The sequence below is a fragment of the Centropristis striata genome, chromosome 10 (assembly GCF_030273125.1).
Source record: "Centropristis striata isolate RG_2023a ecotype Rhode Island chromosome 10, C.striata_1.0, whole genome shotgun sequence".
In the NCBI taxonomy this organism is placed as follows: Eukaryota; Metazoa; Chordata; class Actinopteri; order Perciformes; family Serranidae; genus Centropristis; species Centropristis striata.
Window position 1 is genome coordinate 32,162,315 of NC_081526.1, and position 20,053 is coordinate 32,182,367.

The 20,053-nt window shown below is 41.9% G+C and overlaps 2 protein-coding genes across 2 annotated transcripts in view; one reads left to right on the plus strand and one right to left on the minus strand.

Annotated features, from left to right (window-relative positions):
* The window catches only part of igfbp2b (insulin-like growth factor binding protein 2b), a 151,078-nt gene that overhangs the window by 30,731 nt on the left and 100,294 nt on the right, over window positions 1-20,053 (plus strand). The window lies entirely within an intron of this gene.
* Window positions 4,360-19,179, minus strand: igfbp5b (insulin-like growth factor binding protein 5b). The gene is made up of 4 exons (XM_059342591.1): window positions 18,495-19,179; window positions 9,186-9,400; window positions 8,928-9,047; window positions 4,360-8,161 (listed from the first exon to the last, which is right to left on the minus strand). Exons 1-4 carry the CDS (start codon window positions 18,826-18,828, stop codon window positions 8,027-8,029), a joined length of 804 nt encoding a protein of 267 aa, XP_059198574.1. The 5' UTR covers window positions 18,829-19,179; the 3' UTR covers window positions 4,360-8,026.

Genomic DNA, 20,053 nt, shown 5'->3' on the forward strand with positions numbered 1-20,053 from the left:
GCCGTGGTTAAGGAATGGTTAGGTTGAGGCACAAAAAACACTTGGGTAGGGTTAGAGAAAAAAAGACTTCTTCACACTAGTTAATAAAACTGACAGCCAGAACTAGACAATTGCTGGTTTTAATTGCCCAAATGTCTTGTGACATGTTTATTTTCTGTTTACTTCTTGATAATTATGTTTATCAGGAATACAGATTCTATCAGGAGGAATGTCTTACCAGTCCACTGGTGAAATAGAGGACTACAAACTGAGTGAGATACTTGTGTGAGATACTGCAATGCATGGCAGTCAGAACAGGAGCATTACAGCAGTGACTTAAAATCCTCCTTTTATGTTTGTAGGATGTCAAATCTTAATCTCAAAGTTGGTTTACTTAACTTGCAGTTGTGGTTCTCACAGTCACATCCGATCCGCGTCGAAGAACCCTCCATTTGGGATTCCGGGTCTAAGTCCATCTTTGATGAAAGGGCTTGGATGAAACTAGCAGACACTTGTCTGCCGTCTACTACCACCGGCATCGGAGGATTCCACCACTAAGTTATGTGATTTACTCCCGAGCGCTGTACATTCTTTTAAATCTCCTTTCATCTCCATCCCGGTGATGAAAAGAACCACCATTACCTCTTTAAGAGATAGTATTATACAAGAGCACAAGCAGTGATTTGCAAAGATCCCAATTATGCAGTGTAAACATCTGCATGCCATTTGTACGCTTATGTCTCTAAATGCCCCATCATTGTTTCTAAAAGTCACATTTAATGATATGAGCCACAGGCAAATCAATGCACAAGCAAGTGAAAGCAACTCTTAAGATATTATTTGAGATTTTACAATAATTATTATTTATCTGATCATATTAGTGTACTTACAGAACTGCAGAGAGGAAGAGTGCACAACCTTTGAGCAAAACATTGAGGTCTGAGGTTGAGATGGTTTGACTGGGTTTAGGATGGACTGAGGTGCGTGAGTTGATGTCAGATGTAGCCATCCAATGTTGTTGGCCTAATTATGTAATAAAAGGGGCATAAATGCTTTGAAGTCCTAAGTGCAGTTGTCAGTTTCTTTGAAGGCAAATAGTAATTGTCATGTTCACTGCCTCACAAATCAAATCTTCTACACATGTTTCCTCCTCCCCGAAGTCAGAGTCTGTGCCCTCCCTTCTGCATGTTCGCACACACACACACACACACACACACACACACACACACACCACAACAACCTTTACAGCAGCCTTGATCTACTCGCTGCACAGGAACTGCTGGGCCCTCCACCCTTTCATGCCCTGCTTCAGTCACCCACATCTGGAGTTGGTCAAAGTCTTGAGCTCCCCAGGGAAAGACTTTGGTGGCACCCCGAAAAGAAAAAGTCCCATTCTGTCACTTCCTGGAATCTATGAGGGAATAAAAATGACCAGACATCCCTCTGTGGAGATGCACACACTGATTCTTACCTTCAATATTTTAGCCTTGTGAGTGTCTATGCATGCAGCTAATGAAGAGCTGATTTCATTTGTGTAATAAATCTTTACTTCACTAGGTGATCCAATAAAAGGCCCGGCCATTGTACCAACATCCCATTGGTCTGGTCTATGGGTCTGATGGCCCAATGCTCCCAGAAAAACCCACAGTGACAGGCAATGTACTTCTTAAAGAATAATTATGTTTTATGGCGTAACAACACTGTGGTTAAGGAATTGTTAGGTTTTGGCTAAACAATGGAATGGCACCATCCCATTGTACCACATTTTTGTGCATTGTGACAAATATATTGGAGTGGGTGTGATGAAGATATCACCATGAAACTTCCCCACTTTGTGGTATTTCAAGTATTTCTTTTTTTTTTTTTTATTAAATGTGTGCTAATTTGCAGAAATTTCCAGGACATAAATCTGAACAAAACCGGGTTCAAAATACTTGTTTTTTTTTACAGAGGGAAGTCTGTCTTTCTTTTGATTACTTCATAAATCACCCAGGCAGCAATCTCCGTGTCTGGGCATGGAGGAAAACCAGGAAATGCCTTAAGCCTGCAATCTACCGGAAATTCCAGCAGGGGGTGCTAAGTTTGGCTGCAAAAAAATTCTGTCCATTCATTTCAGTGCAAAATGAGAAAACTTCTCACTTGATTTTTTACCTTTGATAATTTTTTAACACTATTGTCTCAATTGCTAGTAAAACATCTTCTTCAAGACAATTTGATGTTAATAGTTCAAATAATGGCCCCATTTAGAAGAAAATAGAAGATTAAGAATCGTATGATTCGGGGCGTGGCTACCTTTGATTGACAGGTGACTAACAAGGCGAGCCGTCATCAGGACAGAAGCAGAACAATGCGTATCCACGGAAAACGTGTCAATAAAGTTATATAAAACGTTATATAGATATAAAAAAGGACATTTACCAGTTTGGTCTCATAACTTTGACCATTTCACTGTATTTTCACTTAATGACAGTTTATTTGAACATATTGTTCAGTAAAAATGTCTTGTTCAGCGTTTGGTTGGACTAACAGACACTCAAAGGAGTCGCTGTTCATTTTTTCTAGGTAAGTAATGTACATTTTGTTTTTGTTTTTTTGCTAGCCAAAACTAACATCACAGTTAATGCTCCAGTTAATGCTAACATGAATTAGCAGCAGCTTCTCTCCGTCAGGTTGAGATGTAGAGAGGCTGTAGTCAGTGATCAGATCCCTCTCGCTCCTCCACAGTCCAAATATGGTCTGCTCCCCGTATCGGAATCAAGATGGCGACGCAAGATGGCGACGAGTGTAACACTGAACTCGATGCTTCCAACGGGCCACAAACTAATGGGTGACATCACGGTGACTACACCTATTATTTATATATGATACTACCATGAAACGTTCCCATTTAATAGTGCGCTACAGGAATGAGTTTTTAAACCCGGAAGTAAGTTAGCATTTTAGCGCCCTGGGATCTAACCTCTTAAACTCTATGAAGATTTTGAATGGGTTTTTGGTTAGATGCCTGAAATAAGGTTTGTGGTTAACACAAGCTGGAGAGATGTTCGCGTTTTGTTGTACAGCATAAAATATGTTTGTGAATACCCCCACTTGTGAATTTTGGAGTTTTTCCGTGTTCTTAAAAAGGCGGTTGCTAACAAGTGGCTAAATGACACTACAGTGGTTCTCAGGGATATTAAACGTCATCACACCGGACACGAATGGGAACTCTCTCACTAGTCTGCCTCACAGCCTCTCGTCGTGTTCTTGTAGATTGTAAAATGATGTAAATAAAAATGTATTAGGCTACAGATTCGTTAGCTTGTCAAAACAGCTGGATAGCTTGTTGGAGACTGTCTTAATCAAAACAGTAGTGACGTTCAAGTCATGAGGCAGTGGTGTAGTTCACTAACGTTAGCTTTTTACTTTCATCAGCTGCATTTATGCTTCAAACTTAGTGGTGTTCATTTATGAAGATTATCCTGCTGAACAAAACATGTAAGCATCAGAAATGTATGTTTGCCACAGCTAATTTTCTGCCATTATCGAAAAATCCAATGCAAAAATTCTCAATAGACCCCATGGAGATGCTAACTTTAAGGTTGGAAAAACAAAAATATGTTATTTAATTTGCTCTCTATTACTTATATTAAGTTCTGTGATTTTCTTCAATGTTTTTATGTTTAAATATGTAAACGAGACATTATCTAATGCTACCTTTTTATTTCTCTGTATTATGGAAATGTTTCTTTTTTTCCACTCGTGTCTAAAAATCTCAACGTTGACCCGTGCATGAAAAACAGGGCTTTGTCTGTAGTGTCTCAACAATTCTCTATATGTTTACCAGACAGTCTTTAGCTTTTCTGCCTCTCAGACTCTGTCCACACCTTGTGTCTACAGTGTGTATGCACTTTTAGCTGCATGTGTGTGTCTTTATGAATGGACGTGTCTCAGGGGAGTCCATTCCACCTTTAAGTGGTAATAAAGGTAGGTTTTCCATAGCGTGATGAATCCTCCTCCAGGCTACAAATCCCTTCTCCCCAGTCATTTGAATAGTGAGCTGGTCCCACTAGATGTTATCCCCCCCCTTGAAGTTCAAACTCATGTTAAATGACTTCCTTGTTCCTGTGCAATCTTTTTGACTATGGTGTTGAAAACCAGGTGACTTGCCCTCAGGCGAGGCTTTATAAAGTCTCATCCTGCATGCTGCATGAGATCCTTGTGGGCTAGCCTGGGTGTCTCAGACTTATGTCTAAGAGGTTTATCAGCTCGTGCCTCGGAGATTAGTCAGTGCTTACTATCAGGATGATTCCACTTCAAACTGTACTTTTCAAGCCATTTTCAAGGCTACTCGCTCCTCTTAGTAACGCAACACTGGAAATGAAAACCTCACCAGAGAGCTTAAATGAATACATAACTTTATTTAAATAAATGCTTTGTCATAACAAAAAAAGACAAAGGTTAAAAGAGTACATAAATTACAAGTTGAATAAATATTACACAGTGATATTCACTTTAATAATTTGAGATTTTTTTCCTTTTTTTTTTTCTTATTTGTTTTATGTAGTTCCAAATACTGACCATTTTATTTCCCACTGTCCTCCTGCCACCGATGGGTCCATTTCACAAGCCAGTGAACACCAAATTAATGAAAACCAATTGTATTGACTCATTACATCCAGAAAGTGTTATGTACTCAGAAAAAAAGGTGTACTGTCATTACTGTACTACTGAAGTATGAAATGTGAATATGAGTTTAAACCAAGCAGGAGATGTGAAACCTAAGGAAGTCACTACTACAAACAGGAGTCTGGAAAAGGAAGTCACTAACGCTAGTAGAGACTTTTCTTAAACCCTGATCCTCAACCTACAGTCTAAACAAAAGAAACAAATACCTGGAAGTATTCCAGCCCAGCCTCCTCACAAATTACATTCCTGTTCAGTGAAACTGCATTTTCCATTACGTTTTGACAGAACCCCATTTTCTCCTGGATTACAGCCGCAGTCTTAAAGGTGTGAAATGAAACAAATACTTGGTTAGGCTTAGTAAAAGATCGTGGATAGGTTGAAATAACATTGACTTTTGGTTTCACAAGGGACACAAACAGCAGTCTCCTAAGTGAAAGCCCCATGTTTTTCCTGTGTCTTGTATTTGTCTTACGAACACAAGTAAAAATAAATCAACAATGACATTTTGTTTCATACCAGACACGAACATTGGTCTCTTGGATGAAAGTCCTGAGTTTGTTTGACCCATCCATCCTGGCTGATCTCCCTTTGTGGAGTTACTCAGACTTTGATTAGAAATGTATTTGTGATGCATCAAAAACAAGCGTAATCCAGGAGAAACTACGTATCCCTCTAAATGTAATTGCCAGTGCAGTTTCTTGATATTGGAACAGTATTCGTACACTTGGTTGGTGGACGGTGAATGGTCCCAGATATCAGATATTCTCTTGTTTTTTGAGTATCAAATCAAAGAGATACTCTACTCCTGGTTCCAGTATTTCATTCCCTAGATCTCCATGATTCCCAGTAACTGTATTGCTAACTGTATCTAATGTCATGCAATTGGTGACCCCATATTGGGGAAGTGGCTAGGCCCTGATTATGACCACTGCCCATGGCGCTCGCTCCTTCCTCTTTCCTTTCCCCTCCATCTCTTTTATCTCAACTCTCATCTCTGTGCAATTGGCCATGAGAACACTTCTAGCTGCGTGTTACTTTAAATCTATTTTCCCTAAAAGATGTTGCTGTATTGGAGGTCCCAGGCATGGGCTACACAGCCCCTGTCGACAAATATTACCTCAAAGCACCACCTTTAAAAGGTAAGCACAAGATAACACAACATTTAGCTTTTGTGGCTGTTTTTTTTTTTTTCTGTTCCACCAACTTCATGATACCACATCTTAGGACGTCGTTGTGTGTCAATATCAAAAGTGAGTAACTGAAATAAGTGCAAGCTGCTTTTTTTTTTCGAAAGTGGTAGTGGGGATTTGGTGTTGGAAGTGGGGCTAAGGAGCCTTGATAATATATTCACAACTGGAAGCCATTTAGGATGCATGTATAATTTCTCTTTTGTTGATTCATCTCCAAACATCCTTTGGCTTCCCCTCTCTGGCAATCATATACATTGGCATTCACATGAAAAAAAGCAAGAATCTTAGCTTATTGGTTGTCAAAGAAAGAGATGATGGAGGTTTGACTGACTGCAGTTCCTCACACATCATTCTTGTCCAGAATTGCCCCGAGGTACAGGCGGAGATTACAAATGCATTGCTGACAACATTAACAGGACCTACCACATTCATTGTTCTTCTCTGAATCAGAACTAAACCTAAACCTCTTGATCGCTGTATCAGCCGCGACAAGGGGCTGTCTGACAAAGAAAAATTTGCCCCATTGATATCCATGTCACTTTCACGTCGCTATTAAAATGTATTTGCATGTAGGAAGGCACTGTGACTTGCACACAGAGAGAGAATAACTCTTAAAATGACCCTGTTATAACCTGTAACCTTGTTGTTTTGATCATGCTCCCTGTAGATGTACAACCTTTGCACGGAGACATGTGAGCAGAAGGATTCCAGAGGGTTAGCTTCTTTGACTGCCCTGTAGTCTGATGACTCTGGGTCATTCTCCTGACAGGCTATTCAAGGACCTATTCAAATTCTTTACAGGCTAAAAATCTTTTTTTTCCAAGCACAATTACATTGTTGTCATACTATGTTTCTACAGGAAAAACAACATTCAATAACTATATTTAAAAGTAATGTAATACACCATGGTTACACTGTAGTAGCAGTACTGAGGGGAAACCACTTGATAAAGGAACATGGCTCAAAAGTGGGCGGTCTTTACTTCACTGAAGGCAAAGAAAACAGCACAAACAAAACCATACAAAACTACACTTCACACAACTGAATCAGAGAAGCAACTGGCCTGACTGGCAAGTTTGATTATGCACTCAACTCGAAAGATCGAAGTCAAACTTGAGTCCCATCGCTTAAGCTGAAAATCTTTATTTCACCGGTAGAGTCAGCGCTCTCTAAGCTCTGTGTCGCCCTGCATGGCAGTGTCTGTTTAAATAGGCACAGTTGGCATATCAGGCTAGCTACATTGTCGAAGAGCCACTTAAATAGGTTCATCTGTGACCATCTGCTTGCTCTTTCGTTTTTTCCAAACGCTCCGTGTCCAGAGACATACTTTACATCGGTTATAGAGAAGGCCAGCCCCAAGACCACTTCAAGCGCTAGCAATACTTGTTATGACAAAATCAAACAAAAGAGAAAGAAAAAAAGGACATTCTTTTTGTAATAGGCTCACTCCATCATACACCAACACAGGCGGAAACATACAACACACACAAACACACTGTACACATACACGCATTCATGCACGCATCATTTTGTGAAGTTACATATATCTAAGCAGGTTCCCCTATTCATAAGTGCTCTGACAGAACAACATACCCAGATAGAGTCAACTGTTACAGTATATCCCTATCAATTGTTTCTTTTTTTTTCTTTTGGAAAACAGACAGAAAAACCAAATTACTCTGCCAATCGTCAGTTCCACAGTGGCATCATCATGTCAGCCTAAACTGATCTGTTTTCAATCAATGTGCCTGATACTTTTTCTTTTTCTTCACCATGATTTTGTGTTAATTTTACATCATACAAAATGTTGTATTGAAACCCCCAGCTTCTATAAAAATACATCCATTGTGTGCATATATTTTCATTGATCTGCAGCCAGGGGACCCGCCTCACACAAGGGGTCCCAATAGTCAAGGGATCTAGTAAATCTTCTGGGACTTTCCCCTCATTCGGAGATGAGTGCTTGGTCAACAACAGAAAAGAAAAGAAAAAAAATACAGGTGTCTTTTTTTCAGCCTGTTCTTTCGTTTGGATTTTTTTCTTCCTTGTTTTTCAATTTGAAAAAAGAAAAATCTTGAAGTGAACGGAGGGCGGAGCATACAGATGTGATTCAGAGAGGAGGCGTGGGCCCTGGGTCACGTGGTGGTTAGGGGTGGGGGGATGGGGGTCAAGGGTGGTCCTCCCCTTTTTCACTCATTGTTGTTGCTGCTCTCCAGGTCTTTACATTGAATGTCCCCTCCACTGTAGTCTGTGCCAGGGAGCTGAACGCCGTACTTGTCCACACACCAGCAGATGCCTCGTTTGCGGCCACGGGACGGCTTGCACTGTGGGTCAGAAAACAAGATTAATATTTTGATGTAAACAGCTGCAAAGGTTAGAAAAAGTTGTGAAGGTGAAGGAAGGGTCATACCCAAAATTGGCAAAGCAAATTTACTCAGGCAGGTAGCTTGGTGATGTAGTGATTACTCAAAAGGCTAGTTGGTGAACTGCTACATGGCACACTAAGTAGCTTAGTACGCTAGCAATTAGCAACCTCAAAACCTGAAAAGTGAAGCCATTGTGTATTAAACCTGCATTCTTTGGAATGACCAGCATGTGGCGACACCACTAGTTGCAAAACAAAGTCTGATTGTATTGAAGTCTATATAAAATGATTTTTTACAACAGAATGTTGTTCATTTTGTAAAAGATGGTTCCCTTTAAGAGTAAAATCAACAATAAAGTCCAAATATGGTAAAAAAGATCAAGATGGCAGCAGCCTGAATGCCAAACTCAGAGCTTCAAAACAGCAAATCAATGGGGGAACATGTGAGCTGTAATCAGTCACAATCACCTGCAAAAAAAAAACCCCTTCTAATTAGCTTGCTTGCTAATTGACAGTTAAGAAGCTTGTTAGCTCTTCACTAACAGGTCAGTGTTTCTGTAATTACAACATGCTTCCAGATTTGCTTGTTCCACGCTAGCAAATCCACTCAAAGGGTTTCAAATGTCAATGTGACCTTTATGGTACATTGACTTAAGAATAGTAGGTAAAAGATGCATATATATACAGGATTTCTTTGTACAAAGACTTTTCTGAATCAGACCCACCTGCTTGCGCTTGAAGAATCCTTTTCTGTCACAGTTGGGAAGGTACAAAGACAGAGCCATTACACGAGAAGTGTCCTTCATCCCCTGAATGATCCCATCCAGTTTTCTCCTGCATGGACCCTTTGGGAAAGACAGAACAGCAAAAGTGTATGAAGATATAATAATGAAAAAGTATCTTGCATTGATAGATACTACCACTAGGAGACATCTAAGTCAAACATGTTCAAATTTCACTTTAAACTAACATTGCAAACTTACAAATTCAGGCTCATGCTTATCGATCGGCAGAGGGGAGTAGTCCATGGGGGAGCCCATGGAGCGCTGCTTGCCGAGCTTCCTCTTCTGCTCCTTGATCAGTGCATGAACTTTTTTGCTGTTCACAATGTCTTTGGGGAGGAGTGGCACTTTAGCTGGCTGCAGCTCCTCAGTAATCTCTGTGGTTATGGTGTCCTCATGTTCTCGAGACTCGCGATCTGCAGCAGAGAAAATAAAATACGTTAATTGAATGGCACATTTAAAAAAAAAGACAGATTCTGTAACATAAAATATAGCATATGTGAGATAGTGTTTGCCCCTGCCCTGTGAAAGAATTTCATAGAATTGCTTCACTCAAAGCTGTAAACATAACATTGACATATTATGATGATCAACAGATTAAAAATGTATTCACCATTATAATTTGGAGTTGTGTGTCTGTCCATGTGGAAAAAGAGTAAGTCTAATATTCACTCTCTTTCTGCTCTTATTTTGGTCTCCACCAACTCCTGAGGGAAATATCTGGATCTTTTCCTGCTAAATGCTCCGCTAATTTGACAACTTTGCTAACTTTGTCTGACTGCCATTTGGTGGGTGCCATTGCCCGATGGACCAATAGTCCGATTGTTTTCTAACCAAATGCCTTAACCTAACAACAGCATTGTAACATCATGAATGTTAAAAAAACATGTTAGCAGTAACTGGATTCCAGTGTGTTCTTTTGGGGAATATTTGGCCGTTGGACCAATGGGATGTCAGAACAATGAGCAGCCAATGAGCAACCATTTGGTGCTGGGTGGGTAGTGTACAGTGGGTTTGAAGCTGTGTAACCCCCAGTAAAGTTGGAAAAATGCTTAATTTAATTTGGTCATATAAAAAAACTGATTAATGCACCTTTAAAGGAATTTCACAAACTTAGCTCATACAGTATATTGGGTAATGTTATCCTGAATGGTCTTGGAGATAGTTCTTTATGTCTAGATTGACTGCAAGATATATTTTTTTAAAGGTAACTGACAAGACCAAGATTAAATTGCCCTGGGTAACAGCTGAAATGGTTCACACCAAACTCACTGTTAAAACCCCTAAATCTGTATTTCAAGTCTCAGAAAAGTGAGCTATTTCTTATTGCACTACCTTAACATGGGAATTTTCCCATCTTTGTTTATTTAATCTCAGCATTATTCCATGATGAAACTAGTCTTAAACTTTTATGAGAAGTAGAACATAAAATTCAGGAATGTAAAATGTCTCTGTAAAAGGTAATGTCTAATTTAATAACAGTCATCAGAGACCCATAATCAAATATTACGATGAACCAGTAAAACGTGATTTATATTTCAATAATTTACAGTCACTGAAAAAAAAAGAAACTGCTATCTGCATAAATCAGATAGGTAACATTCTGCAGCTTGTTAGTCTTTCCCACGTGAGTACAATACCAGGTGCTTTTCCCGGGGTTTGTGCCACCAACTGTTGCTCGCCATTTGTTTATAGAAGAGGGGAGGCTGGTACTCTGATCGACAGCTGATGAACTCCTACAGCTAACACAGGCCAACCCCCTTACTCTCTGCTTATAACAGATGAGGAAAAGTCACGCTAAAACATACTGATCTGCATCCATGAAAACAAGTCTTTTAATGTCCTGAATATATCATGCTGGTCTTAAAGTGAGCTGAGGTCACACATAAATACAGATACACAGACAGCACATATTTGTGTGCATACAAGCAACTAGGGAAAACAGCATCACGTGTTGTATTGCTGCCTACACAGTGCCTGGAAAATTTGCTAACACGTTATCTGGACTGCTAAACTTCAACTAAGGCCTCTGAGTGTTGTAATTTCACAGCGACGTGTCCCACATTAAACTGATTCAAATGTCAAGCTGAGGAAAACCCAGTCGCTCTGTGGACTCGTATAAATGCCTGTACATTTCTGTCACATTTTATGCACTTCATAGACGTAATTTCAGCTCTCCCAGGGGGCACTATAGTCTCTTGATAGGATGTTCACAGGTTGAGGTCTTTTATCCTTAACCTAGCCACCTCCCCTCCCCTCCTCTTTCTATGTTTGGGGCTCAGCCTCTTAAGCCTGGACCCCCAGCCAGAGGTTCTTTGAGGCCACAGAAAGAAGCCCTGAGCTCCCCCCTTGACTTAGCTGTAACCTAAGTACAGAGTTATTGTGGGGACTTTGCCAGGCCCCAACTGGCCGAAGCGATGGTGCCAGTGGATGACCCTGGGTATATTTATCTGACAAGGAAACCCGCCGTGGTGCGCAGGGCCAGACGCACTGAACCAGAGAGGAATGTTGGCGGCGGACTGCAGGCCAACTGCTGCTGAACGACAAATCAACTTCCATACTTGTATACGGACAGGAGAGAATAAAGCTGGAAAATATGATTTTACAAGTGGCCATAACTTCGCTGACTGGCCCGTTAGTGCACAGCCACCGTAGAGAGAGGCACTGAGACGTAACAAGGACACGAGCGCCGAGAAACTGATGTTCAAAGAGCCTGACACAGCATGAGCGTCTGGAGTCTCTGGGAGAGGAGGGGGCGGTGGGGGTGGGGGTGGGGGTGTAGGGTGATTACCAGAATTGGGTCTTTGGCTTCTGCACTGCACTGCCATCTCTTTGAAATTAATCTCACAACTCATGACTTGGCAGGGCTTGGTTTGTGTTTAGATATGTCCTTGTGTCTCCCCGCTCAGACTACGAGGCTATTACTCGCTATAAATAAATACGTCAAACAAGCATTCCTGTGTACGCCGTGCATGTGACCACAGTGGAAAAACTCTTCATTTCTGCTGTACAGTCCAATTATTTCTTAGGGTGCTTGATTAAAATGCCACATATTTGGCAATGACATATGCCATCGAAAATAGGGTCTGTGTTTTCTTAACGTGCATTCTTGTTTCATGTGTAATCTCATTTGAGCATATAAGTGGCCAGACTAAGAAAGGTCTCAGCCATGGCACATCAATTATATTCACCTTACAAGTCAGTCACTTTGAGAAAATGTCTCTTTGGAATATAGTGTTAAAAACATAAAGTTTTCATGTGCATTTTAAGATTATACAGGCTTTGTTAAGACAATGGTGTCTGCCTTTTTTTTCCTCCTCCTCTCACAAAATCTCCAAATTCATCTTTTCTGAAGTGGGCTCTTCAGCGCAGCCACGAAAACTCAGTTTTTCCATGCTCAGGGTACCCAGCTTGTAAAGGAGGCTTAGAGGGTCTGTGTTTAACTCCTGAAACTCAGCCAAGACGCTGGACGGGAGCCAAGTGAGCCAAGTCATGTGCAGCTCTTCCATTCAGCTGAGCCCAAAGCTGTGCTGCTATCTCTCTCTCCCTCTGCTCGAGCTAAAGATTTCATTAGGACGAGAGGAGCGGAGTAGCCAAAGGAGGTGCACCTGATACTTCTCTGTTTAAAAATTAACATCTGCACACAATTATGCTTCATGAATATCCCAAGTTTCTTACGGGCAACAGTCCAAGTATGAAAGATAAGCTAGCCCTTCTTTGGATTTTTCTCTCCTCTGGATCTTCAAGACCACAATAATAATCAGATAGCAACAAAAAAAGCCAGGACAATGGATTCTCCCAACTTTCATTGGATTTCCCAGCATTACGCCACATTTGTTATGTCCCGCCTTTGATTAAGTGCGTCTGAAATTACATCTTTACAAGATGTAGGAGAGTTGTGAATAGAGGGGGTGTTTAATCTCAACAGGGGGTAGGACAAGATAATGTCGGGATAAATGAGCCTGAGGGCCTGTGTCATATAAAGCACAAAGTTAGTAAACCATCCGTCAGCCTCAGACTGCCTCCCCTACTTAATATTTGAAAGCAAGGCCATGGCCTGATAACCCTGCAGTTTCTAGAGCAGAAAGGGAGGTGTGAACAAACCAGAGGAGTTATGCAAGTGGCTGACAATGTGTGTAACAAAAGTTAGGTCCTTATGAACAAAGAAAAAGTCACCATTGTTAGAACTCTTACTTAGAAAAAGAATTTGCAAAGTTTTGCAAGGTTAGAGTCACTGGAGTAAAACATTATGACATGGATGACCAGCTGCATTTTTCTGCAGTGACAGATAAGATACACCCTCTGCACATGACTTGACAGCAGTGCACAAAGCTTGGTTACATGAGACGACAAGAGACTTTTTTTTTTCAAAAAGGATCCATCCCAAACCAGTTGGAGCAGTAAGAAAAGATGGACTTAATGTCCTGTCCTTGATTTGAATGTTTGACCACCCTCAAGTGTTAGAAGATTATGTTCTGACCCTTATGTCCTGTTGTTTCCATGGAATTTCTGTTGTGCGTGGTTGCAGTCAGCTTCTCAAAAATGCAGGAAATAACTCTTCCCATGGTATTGTGCGCACAGAATATGTTCATTGCAATCAAAAAGTTTCCTGCTTTTCTGAATGAACGGTATAAATAGCAACAAGAACAATTCAAGGATCATAAATCACAAAACAGGACTTATGAGAGGATGCAAAGTCTACCCAAGAGGGAAATGCTGCTGTAGGTAAGCAAACTTTCTGACCTGTTTACAGCTTCCTCGGTGCAAAGAAATATTCGCTTCATGTTGCAACCGCTCATGTAAAAAAGCACATTATCAAGAGTGAGGCGCATGGCTGTTCTACTGTACATTCCTAATTTTGGTCTGAGGTCTAATCCAACATCAGAGTTTTGGTTTTCAACAAACCACATGGACGGACGCAACCTCTTTTTGGGTCACCATCACCACAACACAATTGCTGGGTGTGACGAGTTTCTAGCTCTCCAGTGGCAGAAGCAGCTATTTTGGCGAGTCGAGAGTTCCTAGATGTACTGTACAAAGCTGATCTCTAAGCAGCATTCAAAAGAAATATCACAGTGGGTGACGAACTTCAACAGTAATGAATTCATTAGGGGTTTGCAGTATAACAGGGTGAATCGTAGCATATGCAAGAATGAGCAAACCACTTGTTTATTTAACATGCTGCGAACACCTATTGAAGTTTCATATTTTTTAAATTTAAACGTTTTTTTACTAAATATTTCTAACTCAGTGGTTGCTCACCTTTTTGGTCACAACCCAGTCACATGAACAAATCCATTCAGTTTTCCAAATACTTTATGCTAACTGTTTCAACCGTGTCAGGTAAAAGTGACTGATAAATGGTTGAAACAATTAGCTAAAGGTGATTCACTGTTTCAGCTGTTTATTTGTTACTTTAAGATATTTCAACTACTTATCTGTTGCTTTTTGCTAACTATTTGTACCAATTATCCATTACTTTTAGCTCACTATTTTAACCATTTTATCCATTCATTTTAACTGTTAAGTCAGTGCCATTAGCTTACTATTCCAACAGGTTATTCATTACTTTTAGCTAATGATTTTGACCTGTTTATCCATTACTTTAAGCTAACTATTTAAATCATTTAGCCATCACTTTTGGCTAACTATTTTAACCTGTTTATCCATTACATTACGTTAACCATTTCAATCATTTAGCCATTACTTTTAGCCAATTATTTGTGATGTTTAGGCATTACATTTAGCTACATATTTCTCCCACTAATTAATTATTTTAAGCTACCTGTTTATTTTCTGTGTTTGCTAACTAGTTATCACGCATGGACAACTGAAAAATGTAGCTAGTGTTCAGGTGTTAGACCTGATATATTTATGATTTAAGTTTTTTTCAGAGTTGTGAAAAGACGCCACAATTTTTCAAAGTACCCCCGAGCAACAACAGACAACACCAACATTTCAGAGAATTTCCTCGAGCCTCAAGAAAAACTCAAGTGGCCTATATCTGCTCCTTTCTCGCACCATGCTAGCATGTAACCAGGTGTTGGAGTTGAGATTATAGTACACAGGTCAGGTGTAGACACATGTGACATAATTTTAAAGCCCAGCATGAGGCCATCCCTGCCTTTATTGAATCACATGCTCAGAGTGTAGAAAGACTACATTGAGTGCTGATTTCTTTCACAGCTGTTGCCACCAGCAGGCTAGGTGTCAGTGACCAATAAGCTGTACAAATACCACTGTAAAGTTTTACAGGGAGAAATCAGGCAAGTGTGCCAAAAAGGTTATGTGCTTGCCAACGACAGCTCCAATGCTGAAGACTGTCCCTATGATCATGCTGCGCCTCAAAATGTGCAGACAAAAACCAGCTCTACATCAATAGTATCAGTGTCACATCTAAGAAACTGGACTTCCTTGGCATCACAATTTCCAGGAATTGCGTGCTTTTCTGTCTTGGAGTCCTCATGTGATATCTTGACAAAATTACCTTTCAAATAATTCTCCCTAGCACCTGCAACAGATCAGTTGCAGCATGCTAAGCTTTCACTGCACTGTCTCAGATGTTCAAGGTGAGACGGATGGAAAGCCACATACAGTCTTTCTTTTCGCATGAGCCCATCATGAAGCTGTCAGGCAGCTGGGGCCACACGTGACCATGGCTATATCTAACGTGGCATGTCTGTATGAGCACGCAACGTCCACAGCAGACAGAGTACGCTGGCTGGTTGTCATTACGGTCGGTGAGAATCAACGTTTTACCACTTGCTTTAGTTTCGACCCAGTAACCAGCTGTGTCAGTGAGGCTGCAGACATGGGAAAAGCAGATGGCGGATCTCAAAGTTGAATAGCTTTCTAAAAGTGATGACAAGTGATTCTGTATGGTACTTAGATATGACAAGGCAGTGTGACCATACATATGTGAAGTTTTCTGGCAAACATTAGGCATCAGAAGTCTGCAGTTGTCCTGTGAGTGTAAATATTAGTGACAAATGTGACGTGAAAAACTTTCAATCTGTCTGGCAACGGGTTAAAACTGCTTCTACACATGCAAAGAGCCAAGACAAATGTTACGTATTAAAGTTGTCAGTAAAGGCACCAGGTTTCCTGTTGCTATGCTAATAAGGGCATAGTATTTCTGTCAGAGTGTGTGTGTGTGTGTGTGTGTGTGGAGTATTCTCGATTTGGAACCACTCCCTAATCATCTTTTGTTTCTTGGCAAAGAGCAATCTGTTAAAACATAAGGCCCTTTCAGAAGCTTGAAGGACGAGGGGCCTGCTGCTATGAAGTCATATCTGTTGGCAAGCTTTCCAGGGTCTGATTCACTCATAGGGGGCTAACAAAGTCTGAGTGCCCCCACGGCACATACCACCTCCTGCGCCTTACAATCCAAGCAACCCCTTGGATCACAGTGCAAGAGCAAAATGTGAATTAATGCACCGCTGGGACACGAACCCAGGCTCAGAGAGATGGCCAGGATCCTTTTTCTTACATGAGCAGCAAAGGGAGGGGGTGAGGGGGGAGTGGGGGCTGGAGGATAGCAAAGATTCCTCTCTCCTATTGTTTGGCTGCCCCAGTCAATATTTAGTAGGCTGCGGACACTTGGGCTCCTCCTCCCTGTGTTTGGCTTGCTCAGCTGGTACAGCACACAGACAGCTGCAACCCCACACCACAGGAAACCAGAAGCTCACCTCACCAGTGCCCGTTCCGCGGAGCTGTTTGACAGAAGGCCCTTCAGAGGAAAGAGAGAGCCAGAGGCATTCTGCTGAATCACTGCGTTGTGACTGAGCGCCCATGCAATGAATGCACTGCCAGAGGCAGGAAAAGATGCTCTGATTACCTCTGTGGGCCAACAAAGGAAGTCAGGTTCTGTGTGTGTTTTTTTGTGTGTGTGCAAAGCCAGAGTGAGACAAACTGCCTGAGGTGTCATCATTCACAACAATCACACACAATGCAAACCCAGACAGCCCCGCCCGAGTATCCATAAGGGCAAACACACCGAACCAAGAGCCTTCCTTTACCTCTGCTGCTTCTCCTTGACATGAGGTTTGCTTGGTATTTTTTGTTTGTTTTAAGAACAAACCGCATTCTGCTGTAATGTCATTAAGAAGAGAGGTGTTCTGCTCACTGGGTGCAAATACCCTAATGACTCTGTCAACAGCCAAAATGAGCCCAGTGGCAGCCTATTTTATAGAATGAGGCGTGTAGCCAAACCCTTTGTGGTTACCACCTACTTATCTAGTTGTTGACAAGCTGCTAAAACTCTGAGTGACAGTGAACCTCTCTGCTACACCAAGAAATACCTTAAATCATTCAAGGCTATTGGCTCCGCTCTCCTTCTCCTCTCTGTCTGTCTGTCTGTCTATCTCTATGTCTTTCTCTCTTTTCTCTGTCTCTCTCACGCATACAGATTTAGTGGTAATCCGACTCTGATCACCACGCTAGGGGTAGCCTGCAGACCTAAATCTATCTAAATTCCGCTTTAACAAGACCCATAGATTGCGGAGTGGCACTTCATTCTTTCCCCTGAAGTCAATACACTATTTCCCCCCTTAATGTCTGGATGAATTTCACGTCTGAAGGTGCGAATGATATTGGAAAGGCGAAAAGACATTAAAGCTTAATGCGCTCTGGCGTGAGGATGGAAAATAGTGAGGTTTGACAGACACTTGTTACACCAGTGGATATTAAAGGCGGCGATTTGCAGAATAAACTCCACTTTAGAGGTTTCTACATTTTTCCTCTTAATATTCCTTATATAAATACACTATCACAGCGCACAGAGTCCTTTTCATAAAGTTTTGCGCTCGAGTGAGACACAAGAGGAAACCTCTTAAGAGAAATGTGTTTAAAATGGAAGTAATTTAAACAGCCTGGACCCTTGACTGCCACTACTGGGTGTTACTAGACCGCAGTTTGACAGCCACTACCCCGCACTGGAGGCTCCGCTCAGCCGGGACGCACCATGTGCGTTCACCGCAGCGGAGCGCACGCCGAGCCGCACCGCAACAAACGGCACCACCGCGCGCACAACCGAACTGTTTTTGTCCACTATGAAGATTTAAAATTAATAGCCAAACAGTGCGGTTACAGCTGCGTGCAGAGCCTGTGACAACCAAGGTGCGTGTCCATATAGAGCAGGAATAAGCTCCTGCAGCCAGTTTAATCAAGTGGATAAAAGTTAATCAGATGGCACTTCAAACCATCTGTCAAACAAGCGCTCTGTCAAGAGAGCACAAGGCTGCTCGTGTTCTGGGTCTCCTGGTGAGCAATGGGAACCACCTGGGGTCCCTGGAAGAAAACAATACACCATCAGTAATGTTACCTAGAAAAATGATCCGATTTATCATGAAAGATGTTGCAATCGGTGGATCCCCACATGGGACAAGATGATCAAACACTGCTCCACACAGGAGGACCCTGCTGTCCTGGTCTAGATGACACTTATGTTTATAACTGCAGCATACAAGTTGGATCCGGACCATGCATTGAGCCGGTGCGCCGGTGTCTTACCTATGGGCGGGTGCGCAGGTTTGTATCCTTTCTCGTTGATGCACACTCCCCTGCCGTGGAGAAGGGCGTGCAGGGGTTTCTCCTCCCCGCTCCTCGGCAGGCAGCGGAGACCCTGGGTGCACGTCCCGGTGTAAACGCCGCACGCCTGCCCCTCCGACAGGGCGCACGTTAGGCAGCAGCCGCAGCCCGGCTCCTTGACCAGCTGGCAGCCGACCGGGACCGGCGGGCACATGGACAGCGCCTTCTGGTCACAGGGCTCGCACGGCACGTATGAGCCCAAGCACCCGGACAGCCCCAAGATAAATGTCACCAAGAGGCAAAAACTCAGAAACATTGTTGGTGTTCTCTTCAGTTATAGCATAAAAACCTCAAATGCGAAGAGGAGGGGGAAAAAAGTAGACTGGTCTAATGAGCACAATGCCTCAGTCAGATAATCCGATTTTTAAAGCTAAAGCCAAGAGTCTTTATCCAAGAGTGTTGCTATCTGTTTCAAAAACATCAATTACAGGCTTTGCACCCTGCAAAAACAGCTCAAATTTAAAATATAGCTGCTATTTTTTCCCCCCGAGATGTTGTCCTCTGCAGGAGCAATAATCTTTGCACAAAATCTCTCTTCTCTTCAGTTTGGACTCCAGTACTTTCTCCAGCACAAGTTTCCTGAGCAGACTGATCAACTGGAGAGCTGCCTTGCCTTTTTAAAAACAGCCGAGCCCAAACCCCTGACTATGAATACGCTAAACAGCAGGGAAGGGAGGCGCACTTGTTCCACGGCTTGGCAGGCGGCCAAACATTTTTTTTTTCAGCAGCAGGAGGATCGCTCTTTCACCCTGAAGGCTGAACTGATGCCGAGGTGCAAGAGGCAACAGCAGAGAGCAACGCAAAGCCTCATCAAAACATTTCAGTATACAGAGCACACCTCAAAAGCTGCAGGCTTTCACTGTCTGGAGATGTTGGAGCTTCACACAAGAGCTTTAAAGTGCTCCACACTGGGGAAAAATGAATTCTCAACAAGTCAATGACTCAAATTCAGTCACTTTTTTACACAAATTGCACTTCATTCAAGAAAGAAATGTTTGGAAAATTAGGTTCTGAAAATATTGCGGATCTACAAACATCTGAAACTTTAATTGGACTCTCAAGGAAGACCATTTTCTTACATCATAAAATAAATCACTGGTAACCCCCTGCTTGAGTCATAAGTGCCTCATTGTCACGGGTTGAATGGAATATTCTTACTAAGCAGTTTGCTGCTTTGCATTCATGCTTGGAACAGGGGAAAAACACACCGGAATGACCATATGTGTGTTCATTATTAAATCACTTATATAAGTGGAATGGAACAGGAGCATGGATTTGCAATTATTCTTTTTTTTCATCCAATTTCCAGCTCCTCCACACGGAGTTGTTTTTTGTTTAGGTAACACACGATGGGATACCTGCTCCGGTCTATAAGTCACCGATAAAACCTGCACCTGTTGCTTCCATTGGACACCATTTGTGTTACAAATGTAGCCAGACGGGAGTCCACTAACATACCCCCCCTTCACACACACATAGAG